This window comes from Anopheles aquasalis, chromosome X (assembly GCF_943734665.1).
Source record: "Anopheles aquasalis chromosome X, idAnoAquaMG_Q_19, whole genome shotgun sequence".
Taxonomy (NCBI): Eukaryota; Metazoa; Arthropoda; class Insecta; order Diptera; family Culicidae; genus Anopheles; species Anopheles aquasalis.
In genome coordinates, this window is record NC_064876.1 from 4,151,315 (window position 1) to 4,165,498 (window position 14,184).

Sequence of the window (14,184 nt, forward strand, 5' to 3'; positions counted from 1 at the left end):
ACAGTAGCACAAACCATAATCAACCGCCGATTCTAAACACGATGTTATGCTGCACGAGAAAGGCACCAACAACAACATTGAAAGTAGTAGGAAGACACTTACATTGCTGTTGTTGATGTGTTTCGCGCGCAGCACCGAAAATTGTACGATCACACAGAGAACACAGAGAACGCACAGTAGCACAAACCATAATCAACCGCCGATTCTAAACACGATGTTATGCTGCACGAGAAAGGCACCAACAACAACATTGAAAGTAGTAGGAAGACACTTACATTGCTGTTGTTGATGTGTTTCGCGCGCAGCACCGAAAATTGTACGATCACACAGAGAACACAGAGAACGCACAGTAGCACAAACCATAATCAACCGCCGATTCTAAACACGATGTTATGCTGCACGAGAAAGGCACCAACAACAACATTGAAAGTAGTAGGAAGACACTTACGTTGCTGTTGTTGATGTGTTTCGCGCGCAGCACCGAAAATTGTACGATCACACAGAGAACACAGAGAACGCACAGTAGCACAAACCATAATCAACCGCCGATTCTAAACACGATGTTATGCTGCACGAGAAAGGCACCAACAACAACATTGAAAGTAGTAGGAAGACACTTACGTTGCTGTTGTTGATGTGTTTCGCGCGCAGCACCGAAAATTGTACGATCACACAGAGAACACAGAGAACGCACAGTAGCACAAACCATAATCAACCGCCGATTCTAAACACGATGTTATGCTGCACGAGAAAGGCACCAACAACAACAATGAAAGTAGTAGGAAGACACTTACGTTGCTGTTGTTGATGTGTTTCGCGTGCAGCACCGAAAATTGTACGATCACACAGAGAACACAGAGAACGCACAGTAGCACAAACCATAATCAACCGCCGATTCTAAACACGATGTTATGCTGCACGAGAAAGGCACCAACAACAACAACCTAAGTAGTATGGAGACACTTAGGTTGTTGTGGTTGATGTGTTTCGCGCGCAGCACCGAAAATTGTACGATCACACAGAGAAAAGACTCACAACGCACAGTAGCACAAACCATAATCAACCGCCGATTCTAAACACGATGTTATGCTGCACGAGAAAGGCACCAACAACAACAATGAAAGTAGTAGGGAGACACTTACGTTGCTGTTGTTGATGTGTTTTGCGCGCAGCACCGAAAATTGTACGATCACACAGAGAACACAGAGAACGCACAGTAGCACAAACCATAATCAACCGCCGATTCTAAACACGATGTTATGCTGCACGAGAAAGGCACCAACAACAACAACCTAAGTAGTATGGAGACACTTAGGTTGTTGTGGTTGATGTGTTTCGCGCGCAGCACCGAAAATTGTACGATCACACAGAGAAAAGACTCACAACGCACAGTAGCACAAACCATAATCAACCGCCGATTCTAAACACGATGTTATGCTGCACGAGAAAGGCACCAACAACAACAATGAAAGTAGTAGGGAGACACTTACGTTGCTGTTGTTGATGTGTTTTGCGCGCAGCACCGAAAATTGTACGATCACACAGAGAACACAGAGAACGCACAGTAGCACAAACCATAATCAACCGCCGATTCTAAACACGATGTTATGCTGCACGAGAAATGCATCAACAACAACAACCTAAGTAGTATGGAGACACTTAGGTTGTTGTGGTTGATGTGTTTCGCGCGCAGCACCGAAAATTGTACGATCACACAGAGAAAAGAATCACAACGCACAGTAGCGCAAATCAACCAGCCGTTCCTCATTGGCACTTAGGAGACATTAATTAACGCAAACAAACGTGCTGACACATACAGTGCCAGGCACAAATAAAAATCCACTCACGACGATCATCTACATTGCTCCGAAACGGTTAAGGTTCCGCATGTAGCAATTATGTGTATATTTTTATCTTGTAGAATAATACCTGTAGCGTATTTCGTCACATGGTTTTTTAAACTTGCATGCAGCATAAATCAGTAAATTAAATTTTAAGTTTGAAGGACAAGTTTAGGGTGTGACCCAAAAAAAATCCACCTAAAAAAATCAGTTCTAAAATTGTTATTTATAAATTGAGCTAATTCTCGCTCTGGATTTTCGTGTGTTATTAATTGTAAAAATGATCGCTTGTTGATTGAAGTCATTGTCTGCGAGTATACAGTGGCCGGCGTAAGTAAAAGCCCACTACTAGGGTCCACCACGTTTTCTCCTGTAAATTCGACATTTTCGGTCGCAAAGGCCGTGTGATTTTTTCGCTAGAAGCTCTACTTTCCTCTTACCAAATCACTTACTTTGAGCTTGATAGGTTTGATAGTCTCTTTTTGAAAATTCTTTAAGTGCGAAATGGTTGGTTATGATTGTGACAAAAGCAAAAGCCCACTTTGCAATAAATATTATTCGGACTCTGACAGAGCCCTGTGGTTACTGTATCTTTAATAGGACTTTTATTTACGTCTGTTTTCATATTTTACGTACCCTCCATTATTGTTTTAAGTTCACTAATCCTAGCATCTCCAGTGGAAAGCCGATTGCGCGCGGGTTTTTTTCACGTGGTATGGGTATATCAACGGACAGCAGACCCTATGGTCATCAGAAAACTACTTGTTAATCATTGTTTGAACCAAGTACTTCAACAGATATTAGCGGAAAAATTATCATCAATCGGAGGGCAGTTCATGACATGCTAATTAATCACCAATGTCTTAGATCAGTAGCTTACTGTTTCAATTTCGAACGCTCTCGGAAAATGGATGATTGAAAAAATGTAAAAAAAACTCCAGAGATTAAGAAATTATCGAAACTAATTATCTATTCAATCATAGCATCCCTTTCGCAGTCAATTTTGGAGCGAAGTATGCCACGGTAGATCAGCACCACATGAGTGCAGGAGTGGATGCTGCTAAAAGACTTCCGTTTCATCCAAAACTGAGCGAATCGTCTTCATTTCACTCGGAAATATGTTTTCAAGCTTAAAGAAGGCTCGAGAAGTAGTTTATTGTTTTTAGAATCATCAATTATGGATTTTAATGCAACACGTCGATAGAGAGTTTGATAGAAAGCAAACCATGGTATGCCAGACCGTCAATTACAGGTCACTATGAGGCACGGTGGTGGACTTGTGAGCGGGTTTTCCGTTCAATTAGAATGTTAAAATTGTGAAAACAACAATACTGGGGCGTTTGAAATTTATGTTGACACCAGAAAGGATTCTTTGATTTATTCAGTCAGCGTATGGGCACGCGAGGAAGCAATTTTGTTGAGCAATAGGAAAACGATTTTAAATGAATCGCTAAAACTATAAGTTCTGATTGACATCCTCGTCGTATTAATTGTCTAGAATCACCTTCTCAGAGCTCTGGTTGAGAATTTATGCGAATTTTTATATAAATACCCGTTATGAACGATGTTTCTATTAAAAACTATTATTTTACGAAGCAATACAATGAGAATAATACCCAACATAACTGAAACCATGTAAAAAACATGACAAAATAGTTACAAATGAAAATCCGGGGTATGAGTGGCCCATATGAATTGATAAACATGTTTCCGTGCCGGTGGGCTTTTACTTTTGTCACAACCAAAATCGACCATCTTTCACTTAAAGAATTTTCAAAAAAAAAACTATCAAACTTATCAAGCTCAAAGTCAATGATTTGGAAAGAGGAAAGTTAGAGCTTTTACCAAAAAAATCACGTGGCCTTTATGACCGCAAATGTTGAATTTACAGATGAAAATGTGAAGGACCCTAGTGGTGGGCTTTTACTTACGCCGGCCACTGTACACTCCTTCCAGTTAGTATAGGACCACCTGTGATTTTCGTAGTCAGAAACTACGAAATACTGATAACAGTAATAATTTCAACCCGTATCATTATTGATTGGTATTGGTGAGATATGTTTACAGTGTAGTGTGAGTTTCGTATTTTTACGTGCACATACCACACAGATACACGCATTTGGTGTTTTCGACCTGTCAAGTTAGTATAAGACCATTTCAATTATTCTTCAAAACCAATTCTATTTTTGATTGTAAAAATAGCCGCAGTTTGCAAATAATACAATTAATAAAGAGTTACTTTCCCGCTGCAATTTGCAACCAGGAGAATGCGATTTGGCCTACTTTTCACCCTTTTTTTCAGCGCCCCTCCTGCTTTAAGTCTTCTCTTGCCTTAATAATTGCACTTTTGAGCTCATCAACTGAGGAAAACTGCTTCCCTTAGCGTAAATCTTATCTACAAGGATTCCCCAGATGATTTTAAACTTGATTTAAATATGGGGAACGAGCAGATCGATCGTGCAAATCAGTTTAAAGATCCTTCATCCTCTGTGTCGCGGGAGGATGGCGGCACTATCCGGTTGAAATATATTTCTTTCGACCGGTTGGTGATCAAAGATGGGACTGAACAGTCTTCGAGAACCGTAATACAATCTTTGCACTTCATTTTGAACGACGTGAAAGCCAGCATGAGCTTTCCAGCAGCGTAAAGTCCTAAGCAAACCATACAGGAGCCTCCACCAAAGTTGCTGGTGGAAAAAATGCTCGTCTTTCCTCAAATCGCGCAAATAACCGATGAATCTATCTAGACCATCTAAATTAAACCTCTTTTGGTCACTGAAAATAGCCTGAAAATTTTTAAACATATATTTTAGTAGATCTGTTTACTAAAATATATGTTTAAAACACACTCGTTTTAATTAAATTACTTGAGCATATATGAGCATGCTCAAGCTCATGCAGGCTTTCACGTCGTTCAAAATGAAGTGCAAAGATTGTATTACGGTTCTCGAAGACTGTTCAGTCCCATCTTTGATCACCAACCGGTCGAAAGAAATATATTTCAACCGAATAGTGCCGCCATTCAGCCGCGACACAGAGGATGAAGGATCTTTAAACTGATTTGCTCGATTGGTCTGCTCGTTCTTTAGATTTAAATCATGTTTAAAATCATCTGGGGAATCCTTGTAGATAAGATTTACGCTAAGGGAAGCAGTTTTCCTCAGTTGATGAGCTCAAAAGTGCAATTATTAAGGCAAGAGAAGACTTAAAGCAGGAGGCGCTGAAAAAAAGGGTGAAAAGTAGGCCAAATCGCATTCTCCTGGTTGCAAATTGCAGCGGGAAAGTAACACTTCATTAATTGTATTATTTGCAAACTGCGGCTATTTTTTTACAATCAAAAATAGAATTGGTTTTGAAGAATAATTGAAATGGTCTTATACTAACTTGTCAGGTCGAAAACACCAAATGCGTGTATCTGTGTGGTATATGCACGTAAAAATACGAAACTCACACTACACTGTAAACATATCTCACCAATACCAATCAATAATGATACTGGTTGAAATGATTACTGTTATCAGTAGTGAGAAACTACGAAAATCACAGGTGGTCCTATACTAACTGGAAGGAGTGTATGTGCCGGAAAAGTAACTTTTTTCTGAATCTTAAAAGGTGTGTAAAACTATCTTTTCGTGTTTGCAGTCTTCACGTTCGGGGTTTTTTAAAAGGTTATACAGAGTGTAGAATTGCTATAAAGTATGGGAATAGTTGATAAGTCTTACTAGGAATTGTATAAAATTGTTTAAATTTTGGATGTGGCGGTAATGGATGTGGTAGAGGAGCCAAGCGGCAACCATATTCACTTATGGTATCCATGAAAAATGAAAACACCCTTGAATCACCTTCTCCTTACTTCAAGGAATGTTACTAATAACGATTTCTAACCGCACTAAAATTTGCGGCATTTCTAACTAAGGGTTTAAAGCTATTTCACTTAGAAAAAAAACCTTATCGACCAAGCAAAAGAGAAAAACAAGAAAAACTTTACGAAAACAAAATGTTTCAAGTCGCTTTACGTTTAGAAATGAATTGTTTGATTTAATTAATCTAAATTTGAGGTCTTGGGCAAAAACTGATGGCTAAAAACAGTGCTTGAAAGCGATAAGGCTACACTACATACAACCATGCAAAAATCAATGACTTACAGGAAAGGAAATGTCATACTTTGCGGCAGTTTCGCGTAGTTTGGTAAAGAAACATATGCTCAAATTCAAAGAACTACGATCACAGATGAGTATTTTGATGTTTTTTAATCGCTTTTGGAAGAATAAGTGTTGAAATTGGGTCTGGAAAAAACGGTGATTCAAATGATGTGGTACAGAAAACTCATTTATCCTTCGGTTGAGCCAATTTAGAGTAATGAAATATCCTGACCAGAGCTTCATTTCACACTGTACAATGAATCTGGACTATTTTAGACGTTCAGCTGTAAATATTGAGTGTAACCTACGAGCAATAATTTTATATGAAGCGCTTAATGATGGAAGGTGAAGGTTGGGTCCACTCTACCCATGAAAAATGATAGTAAGCATTCCAAATCGTCTCAAATCGCTTATTAATGAGAGAGGAGGCCATATAAATTGCAAATGTCTCATTATAATAACTTTTATTTAAGTAATGCTTTGAAACTATGAGGTGGATTTTTTTTGTGTGTCATACCCTAAACTGGAGATTCTAACTTGAAATTCATTTTACTGATTCATGCTGAATGCAAATTCCAAAAATCATATGCCAAAATAAACAACAGGCTTTCTTCTACAAGATAAAAAATATACACATAATTGTTATATGCGGAAACATAACCATTTAGGCAGGAATGCACGAAGCGTAAACTCTCGTATAAACTCAGAGTGTAATGCCATAAAGTTTACGCTTCGTGTGGCAGGCATAATCGCATAAAAGTTTATACCGAAACGTCAGTTGCAATTACATTCGTGCACCTGCAATTACACTATGCTATTAAATCAATTACATGTGTTTTTGACCACATAAAACATAAATCGACGAGATAAGTTGATTTCTGAACATCTTTTTCTATATTTTAAGATGTTAGTTGCTGTATTAGCGATTGTAGAATATTCAATTCTTTGTAACGCTACGCTTCATGTTGGTGCTGTGTTTACGCTTGCTTTTACGCTCGGATTTACGCTCCGCGGGCCTATAATCTTTTTGGTATCAGTATAATCTTTTTGGCATTACACTCTGAGTTTATACGAGAGTTTACGCTTCATGTATCCCCGGCTTTTCGAAGGAATGTAAATCATAGTCAATAGTGGATTTTTATTTGTGACGGGCAGTGTACATACTGACAAGTGGCCACGCGATGTAGCCTTTCAAATTTTTTTTCCTTAAACTGCATTTATTTAGAATATACACTATGTTTCATAATGATAGCCTCACCCTGTTTTTTCGATTTCGCGCTCGAATAAAGCTCTCCAAAAATAATTAAAAATACTGTAAATGTTCTTTTCATCGTTAAAAGACGTATAACGTTTGAATTTTGCAAAAATACAAAAAATTGTGGATTTGGGAGCCAAAAATCCAAAAATGAGGTGTTCCATAATGATAGCCTCACCCTACAAAAAATTAAATTAAGATGGAAAACAATTCATTAGGCTATCAATGTTATTTTATTTATAATCAGTAACTACTCCTCCTTTACTATTAATTGCCTGGAAATGCGGGATGGCTTGCTTACAGCGAGCATGAAAAATGTTGCAGTGCGCAAGTATCGCCATGCACTCTTATTAGGCAGGAATGCACGAAGCTTAGCTTCAGGTGGAAGTAGCTATTAAGAGTGCATGGCGATCCTTGCGCACTGCAACATTTTTCATGCTCGCTGTAAGCATTCCATCCCGCATTTCCAGGCAATTAGTAGTAAAGGAGGAGTTACTGATTATAAATAAAATAACATTGATAGCCTGATGAATTGTTTTCCACCTTAATTTAATTTTTTTGTAGGGTGAGGCTATCATTATGAAACATCTCATTTTTGGATGGTTGGCTCCCAAATCCACAATTTTTTATATTTTTGCAAAATTCAAACGGCATACGTCTTTTAACGATGAAAAGAACATTTACAGTATTTTTAATTATTTTTGGAGAGCTTTATTCGAGCGCGAAATCGAAAAAACAGGGTGAGGCTATCATTATGAAACATAGTGTAATAGATATTACATCAAGGTTGGATCAAGGAACTATTTTTGCATGTTTCCATGCATTGAGGAAGTAGCCTAAGTTTAGACAGGCATTGAAAATATTTGTAATTTGGATCATAGCTTTGTTGGGTAGATTTTTGATGCTTTTGTTGTGAGCTTTTGTCTAAGCCGGTGGATTTTTTGGTGTTCAGTTTTTTAATAATGTTTGTGATTTCTATTGCTTTGATCAGAAGGGTTGGGGGAAGTGTTTCTTGACTTTAATTTTTTAATGTAGCCTTTCAATCAACTGCCGTTTTAATGCTTGAATTTAGCGACGTTGCGGTTAGTTCGTTTCGGTGTTTTTTTTTATTTATGTACAGTGACTCAAATTCATATTCGTACGGGTATATTGCGCCACCCACACGATGCAAACTAAAGCTCGTAGACCACTTTCTTATGAACACTATGCGATTATAATAGCTGATTTTGGTAGAGAAATTATCTGTTTTTATGACTGATATCTTTTTTTTGGAAAAGGTTAATTAGTTAATGCGTAGCGACGATATTAGTGAGTAAGCGTCTGTTTGCACCAATCCGCACCGCTCAAATTTATAATCGTACGCCGGCGAGCATCGCGAGCTATTCCATTTTTTCTCAGAATAATTTGGGTTTGCTTATTTTGGGTTACTGTTGCTGCTTTTAGCGTCTGTTTGTTAAAAGTTTTATGAAAAAAAAAAGATTAACACTCATTGAGAATGTTTAAAAGAATATGGAAAAGAATAACATCATTTAACTGTAGGTTTACAACACCTTTCGACGGCATGCATAATCCCAATGGTAAACGCCAAAAACTCCATATAAAGGTTGCCGACAATTGCGCTACGAAAAAGAAAATTTTCGCGCCGTGTAGAAACACTCTAAGAGGAGCAACGCGCGGGAGTTCGGTGGCATGTTCGCAAACTTAGCGCGCGCTGCCTTCGCGCTCGGAAAAATGGGTTTTGTTCTCGGAACCACGAACGCGCTCCGCACGCATCCGAAACATTGCGAAAGCGAGAGAGCTGCCATCATAGAGCCGCTTCTCTGATGCTGCAGCCACACGAGAGCGAGAGCGCTAACCACCACCATCGCACGCACCACAGCATGGTATATGTGCCAATAGGCCATGATCCGCCGGTGGCAGATTTCACGCACTTGTCTCGCTCAGCCGGTGGTCGTCGTGCTCTTGGAAACACAAATCAATTAGCAGCTATTATAGCCCTCGTGTCCCATTCCATTCCGTTCCGTTGCACCGGTTTAGCTCTTTTTTTCTTCTCACATCCCATATCTTGAGCGGCCTAAATATGCCGTGATGCAGTAAATATTGAAACATTGACGTAATTTGACTTTGCAATATGATTTTTTAATGACTAAATAAAAGGGCGTTCAAGTCAGTTTATATGGTTACGCGAATAGATTGCTTAGAATGCCGATAATAAAAAAAAATGCAAGCATCGCCTACTGATGCTTCATAGTGATGCTGGGCGGCGCGCACGTCAATCGCTTTATGCAAACACTTGCGCGCACACACACGCGCACACGAAAAAACACACGCCGGTACACGCGGTCACATACTTTCGATCCGGATCCGATATCTCGGTGGGTGGGGATAGAACCGTTTTAAAGGATGATGAAGTTGGTCGGTACTTACCGTTGATGGAGCGGCCAGCCTATTCTCACACTGCCCTGGATCACGCAAAGGGTACTTTGATCACTTGATGCATCCCAAGCCCCGGCGAAAGTGGTTGCGCTGCGATTTGGTAGAACATCGTTTTCGGGCAGCACGTTCATTGTTCTCGAAACCCGCGTGGACACACACACACACACACACACACACGACCTCTTCTGGCGCCAACTACACGGTGACGAACCTCCTGCCCGCCTACTGCTTCACCACGGTGCGTGCGCGAGCGAGCTCCGGCGACGGCCACGATACGGGATGCCGGCCATTCCTCTGTCAAAAAGTGGGCACGCACCGTGCAAACCCACCAAACAACCTCCGACGACACCGTTTTCACTATTTGCTGCACGCGCGGTGGTCTCCATGCTTTGGTGGGGAGGAGGAGGAGGAGGGGGCGCACACGAATCCTAGCGCGCACCCAGCGATAGAAGCACCACTCACACACCAACATAAACATATCCGGAAAAACGACACACTGAAGGATGATGTGATCCATGGATTGGATGGTTTTTCTGTTTCTGATTGCGTTTTCACGTTTTCTCGTTTTCTGTTCCTTCCCTAGCTGGATGGAATGTAGTTTTTGATATTTTTTACTTTAGTGCCACCGCCACCGCCACCGCCAAAAAACACAGCCAGACTGCCGAAGAAAAGATTGCGGTTATGAAAACTCCCGAACCGCGCACTGGTTGAGCGTGTGTGTGGTTGTGTGAATGTGCCCGAGTGCGTCCTCACTGTAGCAACGCAACAGCACAGGGCGTCACCAGAAGCAGCACCATACGCACCCAAAATTGGTTGCAATCCATGCCGCACCTGCTCTCAAATCAGGTTATGCGCAGCATGATTAGGGCAATCGATTTTTTCCCGTTGTATTACCCTTTTCTTTTCAACAAGAAGCACCCCAGCGGGCAAAATGATACAGCACAATAATTTTCGTGGCAGATTTGTCATCCATCGCGACCGGAAGAATTAAGAAAATTTGCACTGTGTCGTGACGGTTAAGACGCACCTTCAAACTAAGCATCTTAAACGGAAACCATGTAACCACCCTGCTTTGGTTTGACCACCCCTGCCAAGAACGCGTTCTTTGGGCGTCCCCAATCTTGACAGTTCTTTTGGCGCTCGCGAGTTGTAGTGAAAAAAAAAAAAACAGCAAGAAAGCTAGCATCGAAAGAAATGGTTTTGGGAGATAATCGTTGTTTGGGGCGGGATATTTACTATTCTGCGGATAATCAAAAAATCTTCATCATGAGTAATGAATTGGATAACAGTCAGTACTATGTACTGAATATCAGAGTCCAACAGAAGCTTTACCAGGAAGGTCGAGACTCAAAAGTGCGTGTTAGGCGTTCATATGTTGTCGGACATGAGCGATTTCATGGTTTGCCCCTTGTTAACCTGGTTGTTGTGGATGAATCTACGATTACAACTGTTACGGAGAGCCCGAGTAATGACAATAATATTTCGTGCGAAACTATTATTCCCTTTCAAATCAGTTTTTAATCTTTTCCCATGTTTCTTCCTTTCTGCCTCTCCCTCCGCAGATGTCCGCCGGGGCCCAGCTTCAGATGGCTCCACAGGCAACGATTCTACAGGTCGGCCAGGACCAAGCACATAATCATGCACATCATATGCAACAGCAGCAGCAGCAGCAGCACTATAACAACCAACAACAGCAGCTGCAGTCCGTCACCGCCTCGTTAGCAGTGGCGGCGTCCTCATTGACCGAGAGTGGTGGTGAAGCCCAGCGAACGGAAGGAGTTGTAGCGGACAGTGGAACGATAGTCTCATCGAATAGTAGTAACGTGCAGCAGCAACAGGGGCTGCATCAACATCATACACACCATCATCACCAACACCACCACCAACAGCAGCAGCAGCATCAACATCATGCTCAGCAGCAGCAACAACACCATCAGAACAACAAAGACCAGGATTCAAACTTGAGTACTTGCTCATCGCATAGTGATAAGGAGATCGAAGCGATCGTTAGTGCCGCTGCAGCGGCTGCCGCGATCGTCAATGTCGGTGCCACGCCGGGATCCACCGGTCACGGTATCATGCTGGCAGCGGCCGCACCCTCATCCGGTCCCACGCCGGAGAAAGGGACTCGCGTTGCCCCGACCGACCGCAAGCGCAAACGGAAGGCCCCAGAAGACAATGGATGTCTTCCGGCTGGTGGGGGCGGAATTGGTGCGGGTGGTGGTGGTGGTGGTACGGGCACATCGGCAACCACCACGGCAGCAGGAGCGGGAGGCACCGCCAGTGTGGGCGGCCATTTACGTGATAGTAGAGATAATATTAAGGGCCCGCGGCTCTCCGTGTCCCTAAGTGATACTAAGATAAATGACTATTTTTCGAAACACCCGGCATCATCGGGCTCGCTGATGCGCTCGACGGTTGCGAAAGGGGCGAGCGGGAGCTCCGTGGCGAGTAGTGGCGGTGGCGGTGGCGGCACCCGTACCGGCGGGGGTGTCGTGCTCGGTGCAGCAGGTGGCTCTATAGTAGGAGCAATAAACAATGCTACGATCGCCGATGGAGGCGGTGCAACTGTTGGCGCCAGTAGTGGAGGAAGCTGTGGGGGCAGCGGTGTGAATAATCAACCCGGAGGAGGTGGAGGAGGAGGAGGAGGAGGAGGAGGAGGAGGAGGAGGAGGAGGAGGAGGAGGAGGAGGAGGAGGAGGAGGAGGAGGAGGTGGAGGAGGAGTCAGTGGCTCGGCAGGTGGAGGAACGGGAGCAGGTGCGGGTAGCGCTGGCGGAGCCAGTCAAAGCCAAACGACCAAAAGCACCAGCCCTCAGCTCGGATCTTATCCGATGTATCCGCCCTCGACGAACCAACCGCCACAGCAAGTGACCGAGCGTGGAACGTCGTCGTCATCGGTTCAGAGCAGCCAGCAGCAGATCGTCAGTAGCCCGCAACCGCAGCAACAGCAGACCGATCCGTTTAGCCGACCACAGCGGCAACCTACTTCGTCATTAGTGTCGGCATCGGGCAACAACAGCGCCATTTCCTTATTAGTTCCTCACTCGACCGCGGCCACCGCTGCGGCAGCAGCGGCTGCAGCGGCTGTCGCGGCAGCAGCCGCCGCCATGATAGCCCCCCCGCCACCTACAACCTCCAACGCGGCCGCGATACAGAACACTACGATAGTGTCAACCGGCGGGAACGGTGGAACCATCGTGTCCAGTGCTTCCCAAAAGTCACACCAACCCTCGGCTAGCACGGCCACCGGGCAGCAGCCGCTGCAGGCGAAACAGCAACAATCATCGCAATCGTCACACCAGAAGCAGTCGTCAGTGACGGTGGGCAGTCAATCGGGTCAAACCGGCATGGCCCAGGCATCCCAGCAACCGCAAACATCCTCGGCCACTTCCTCACAGACGACAACGACAACGGGAGGCCAAGGGGGGTCCACGACCATCATTGTTGCCTCTCAGCAGCAGCAGCAGCAGCAGCAGCAGCAGCAGCATACCTCGCAGTCCTCCTTAGCGTCACTACAAGGCTCGACGGGATTAGGAACCACTACCCACAGCACTATTGCAGCCACGACTGCAGTAGTCAACCAGCAGCAACAGCAGCAGCAAAACCATCACATTTCCGTAACCACTTCCACCGCCAACAACAACAACAACAACAACAATGCTATTATCAATACGCTGGTGCTTAGCAGCAGTAGCAACAGTAGCAACAGCAACAACAGCACGACCGGTAGCACGAGTAACGGAGCTGGTAGCGGCGGGGGTGGCGGTGGTGGTGGCGGTGGTGGTGGCGGTGGTGGTGGGGCTACCGGTGCGGGAATCGGTGGCAGTAATGGTGGTGGGATCGGTCTCACTAAATCGGCGGCGGCCGCACTGAACAGTGGCAGCCTGCTGGGTGGTACCGGCAACAGCAGTACGTTCCAGCTGCGAGCGACGACCCCTTCGCCCACGCCATCGACAGTGCTGGGTACGATGGCGGGGAAACTACCAACATCCATGATACCCGCCATCGCCTTGACGAATTCGGCTGCAGCAACGACGGTGGCGGCGACGGCGGTAGCGGCACCGGCGGCATCGGTTGTCGTCACGGTTTCACCGCCCCAGATGCTGTCGAAGATGGTGCAGACCGAACTGACACAAGTGGACATGAGCGAGCGGGAGCACGATTTCGATGCGAGCCGCACGCGCATTGACGAACTGGCACGCATGTCCGACGAACAAAAGACTCAGATCGGCGTGAACCAGAAGGCGATCGAGCAACAGAAGAGCCAGATCGCCAAGTGCATCGAGGTGGTGAAGAAGCTGCTGAAACAGAAGAGCAATATAGAGAAAAAGGAGGCGCGCCAGAAGTGCATGCAAAACCGGCTACGGCTCGGTCAGTTTGTCACGCAGCGCGTCGGCGCCACGTTTCAGGAGAACTGGACCGACGGTTACGCGTTCCAGGAGCTCGCCAAGTAAGCTATCCTTACACTACTGTCTGTCTGTCTGTCGGTTGCCAGCTGGCGGCCACATCT

The 14,184-nt window shown here is 44.3% G+C and overlaps 1 protein-coding gene across 1 annotated transcript in view; it reads left to right on the plus strand.

Moving 5' to 3' along the window:
* LOC126571505 (serine/threonine-protein kinase Warts-like) overlaps positions 1-14,184 on the plus strand; it is a 57,085-nt gene that overhangs the window by 34,948 nt on the left and 7,953 nt on the right. Inside the window, exons 4-5 of the mRNA XM_050230071.1 lie at positions 11,237-12,236; positions 12,303-14,124. Coding sequence (XP_050086028.1) covers positions 11,237-12,236; positions 12,303-14,124 — 2,822 coding nt within the window. The remainder of the gene's footprint in view (positions 1-11,236; positions 12,237-12,302; positions 14,125-14,184) is intronic.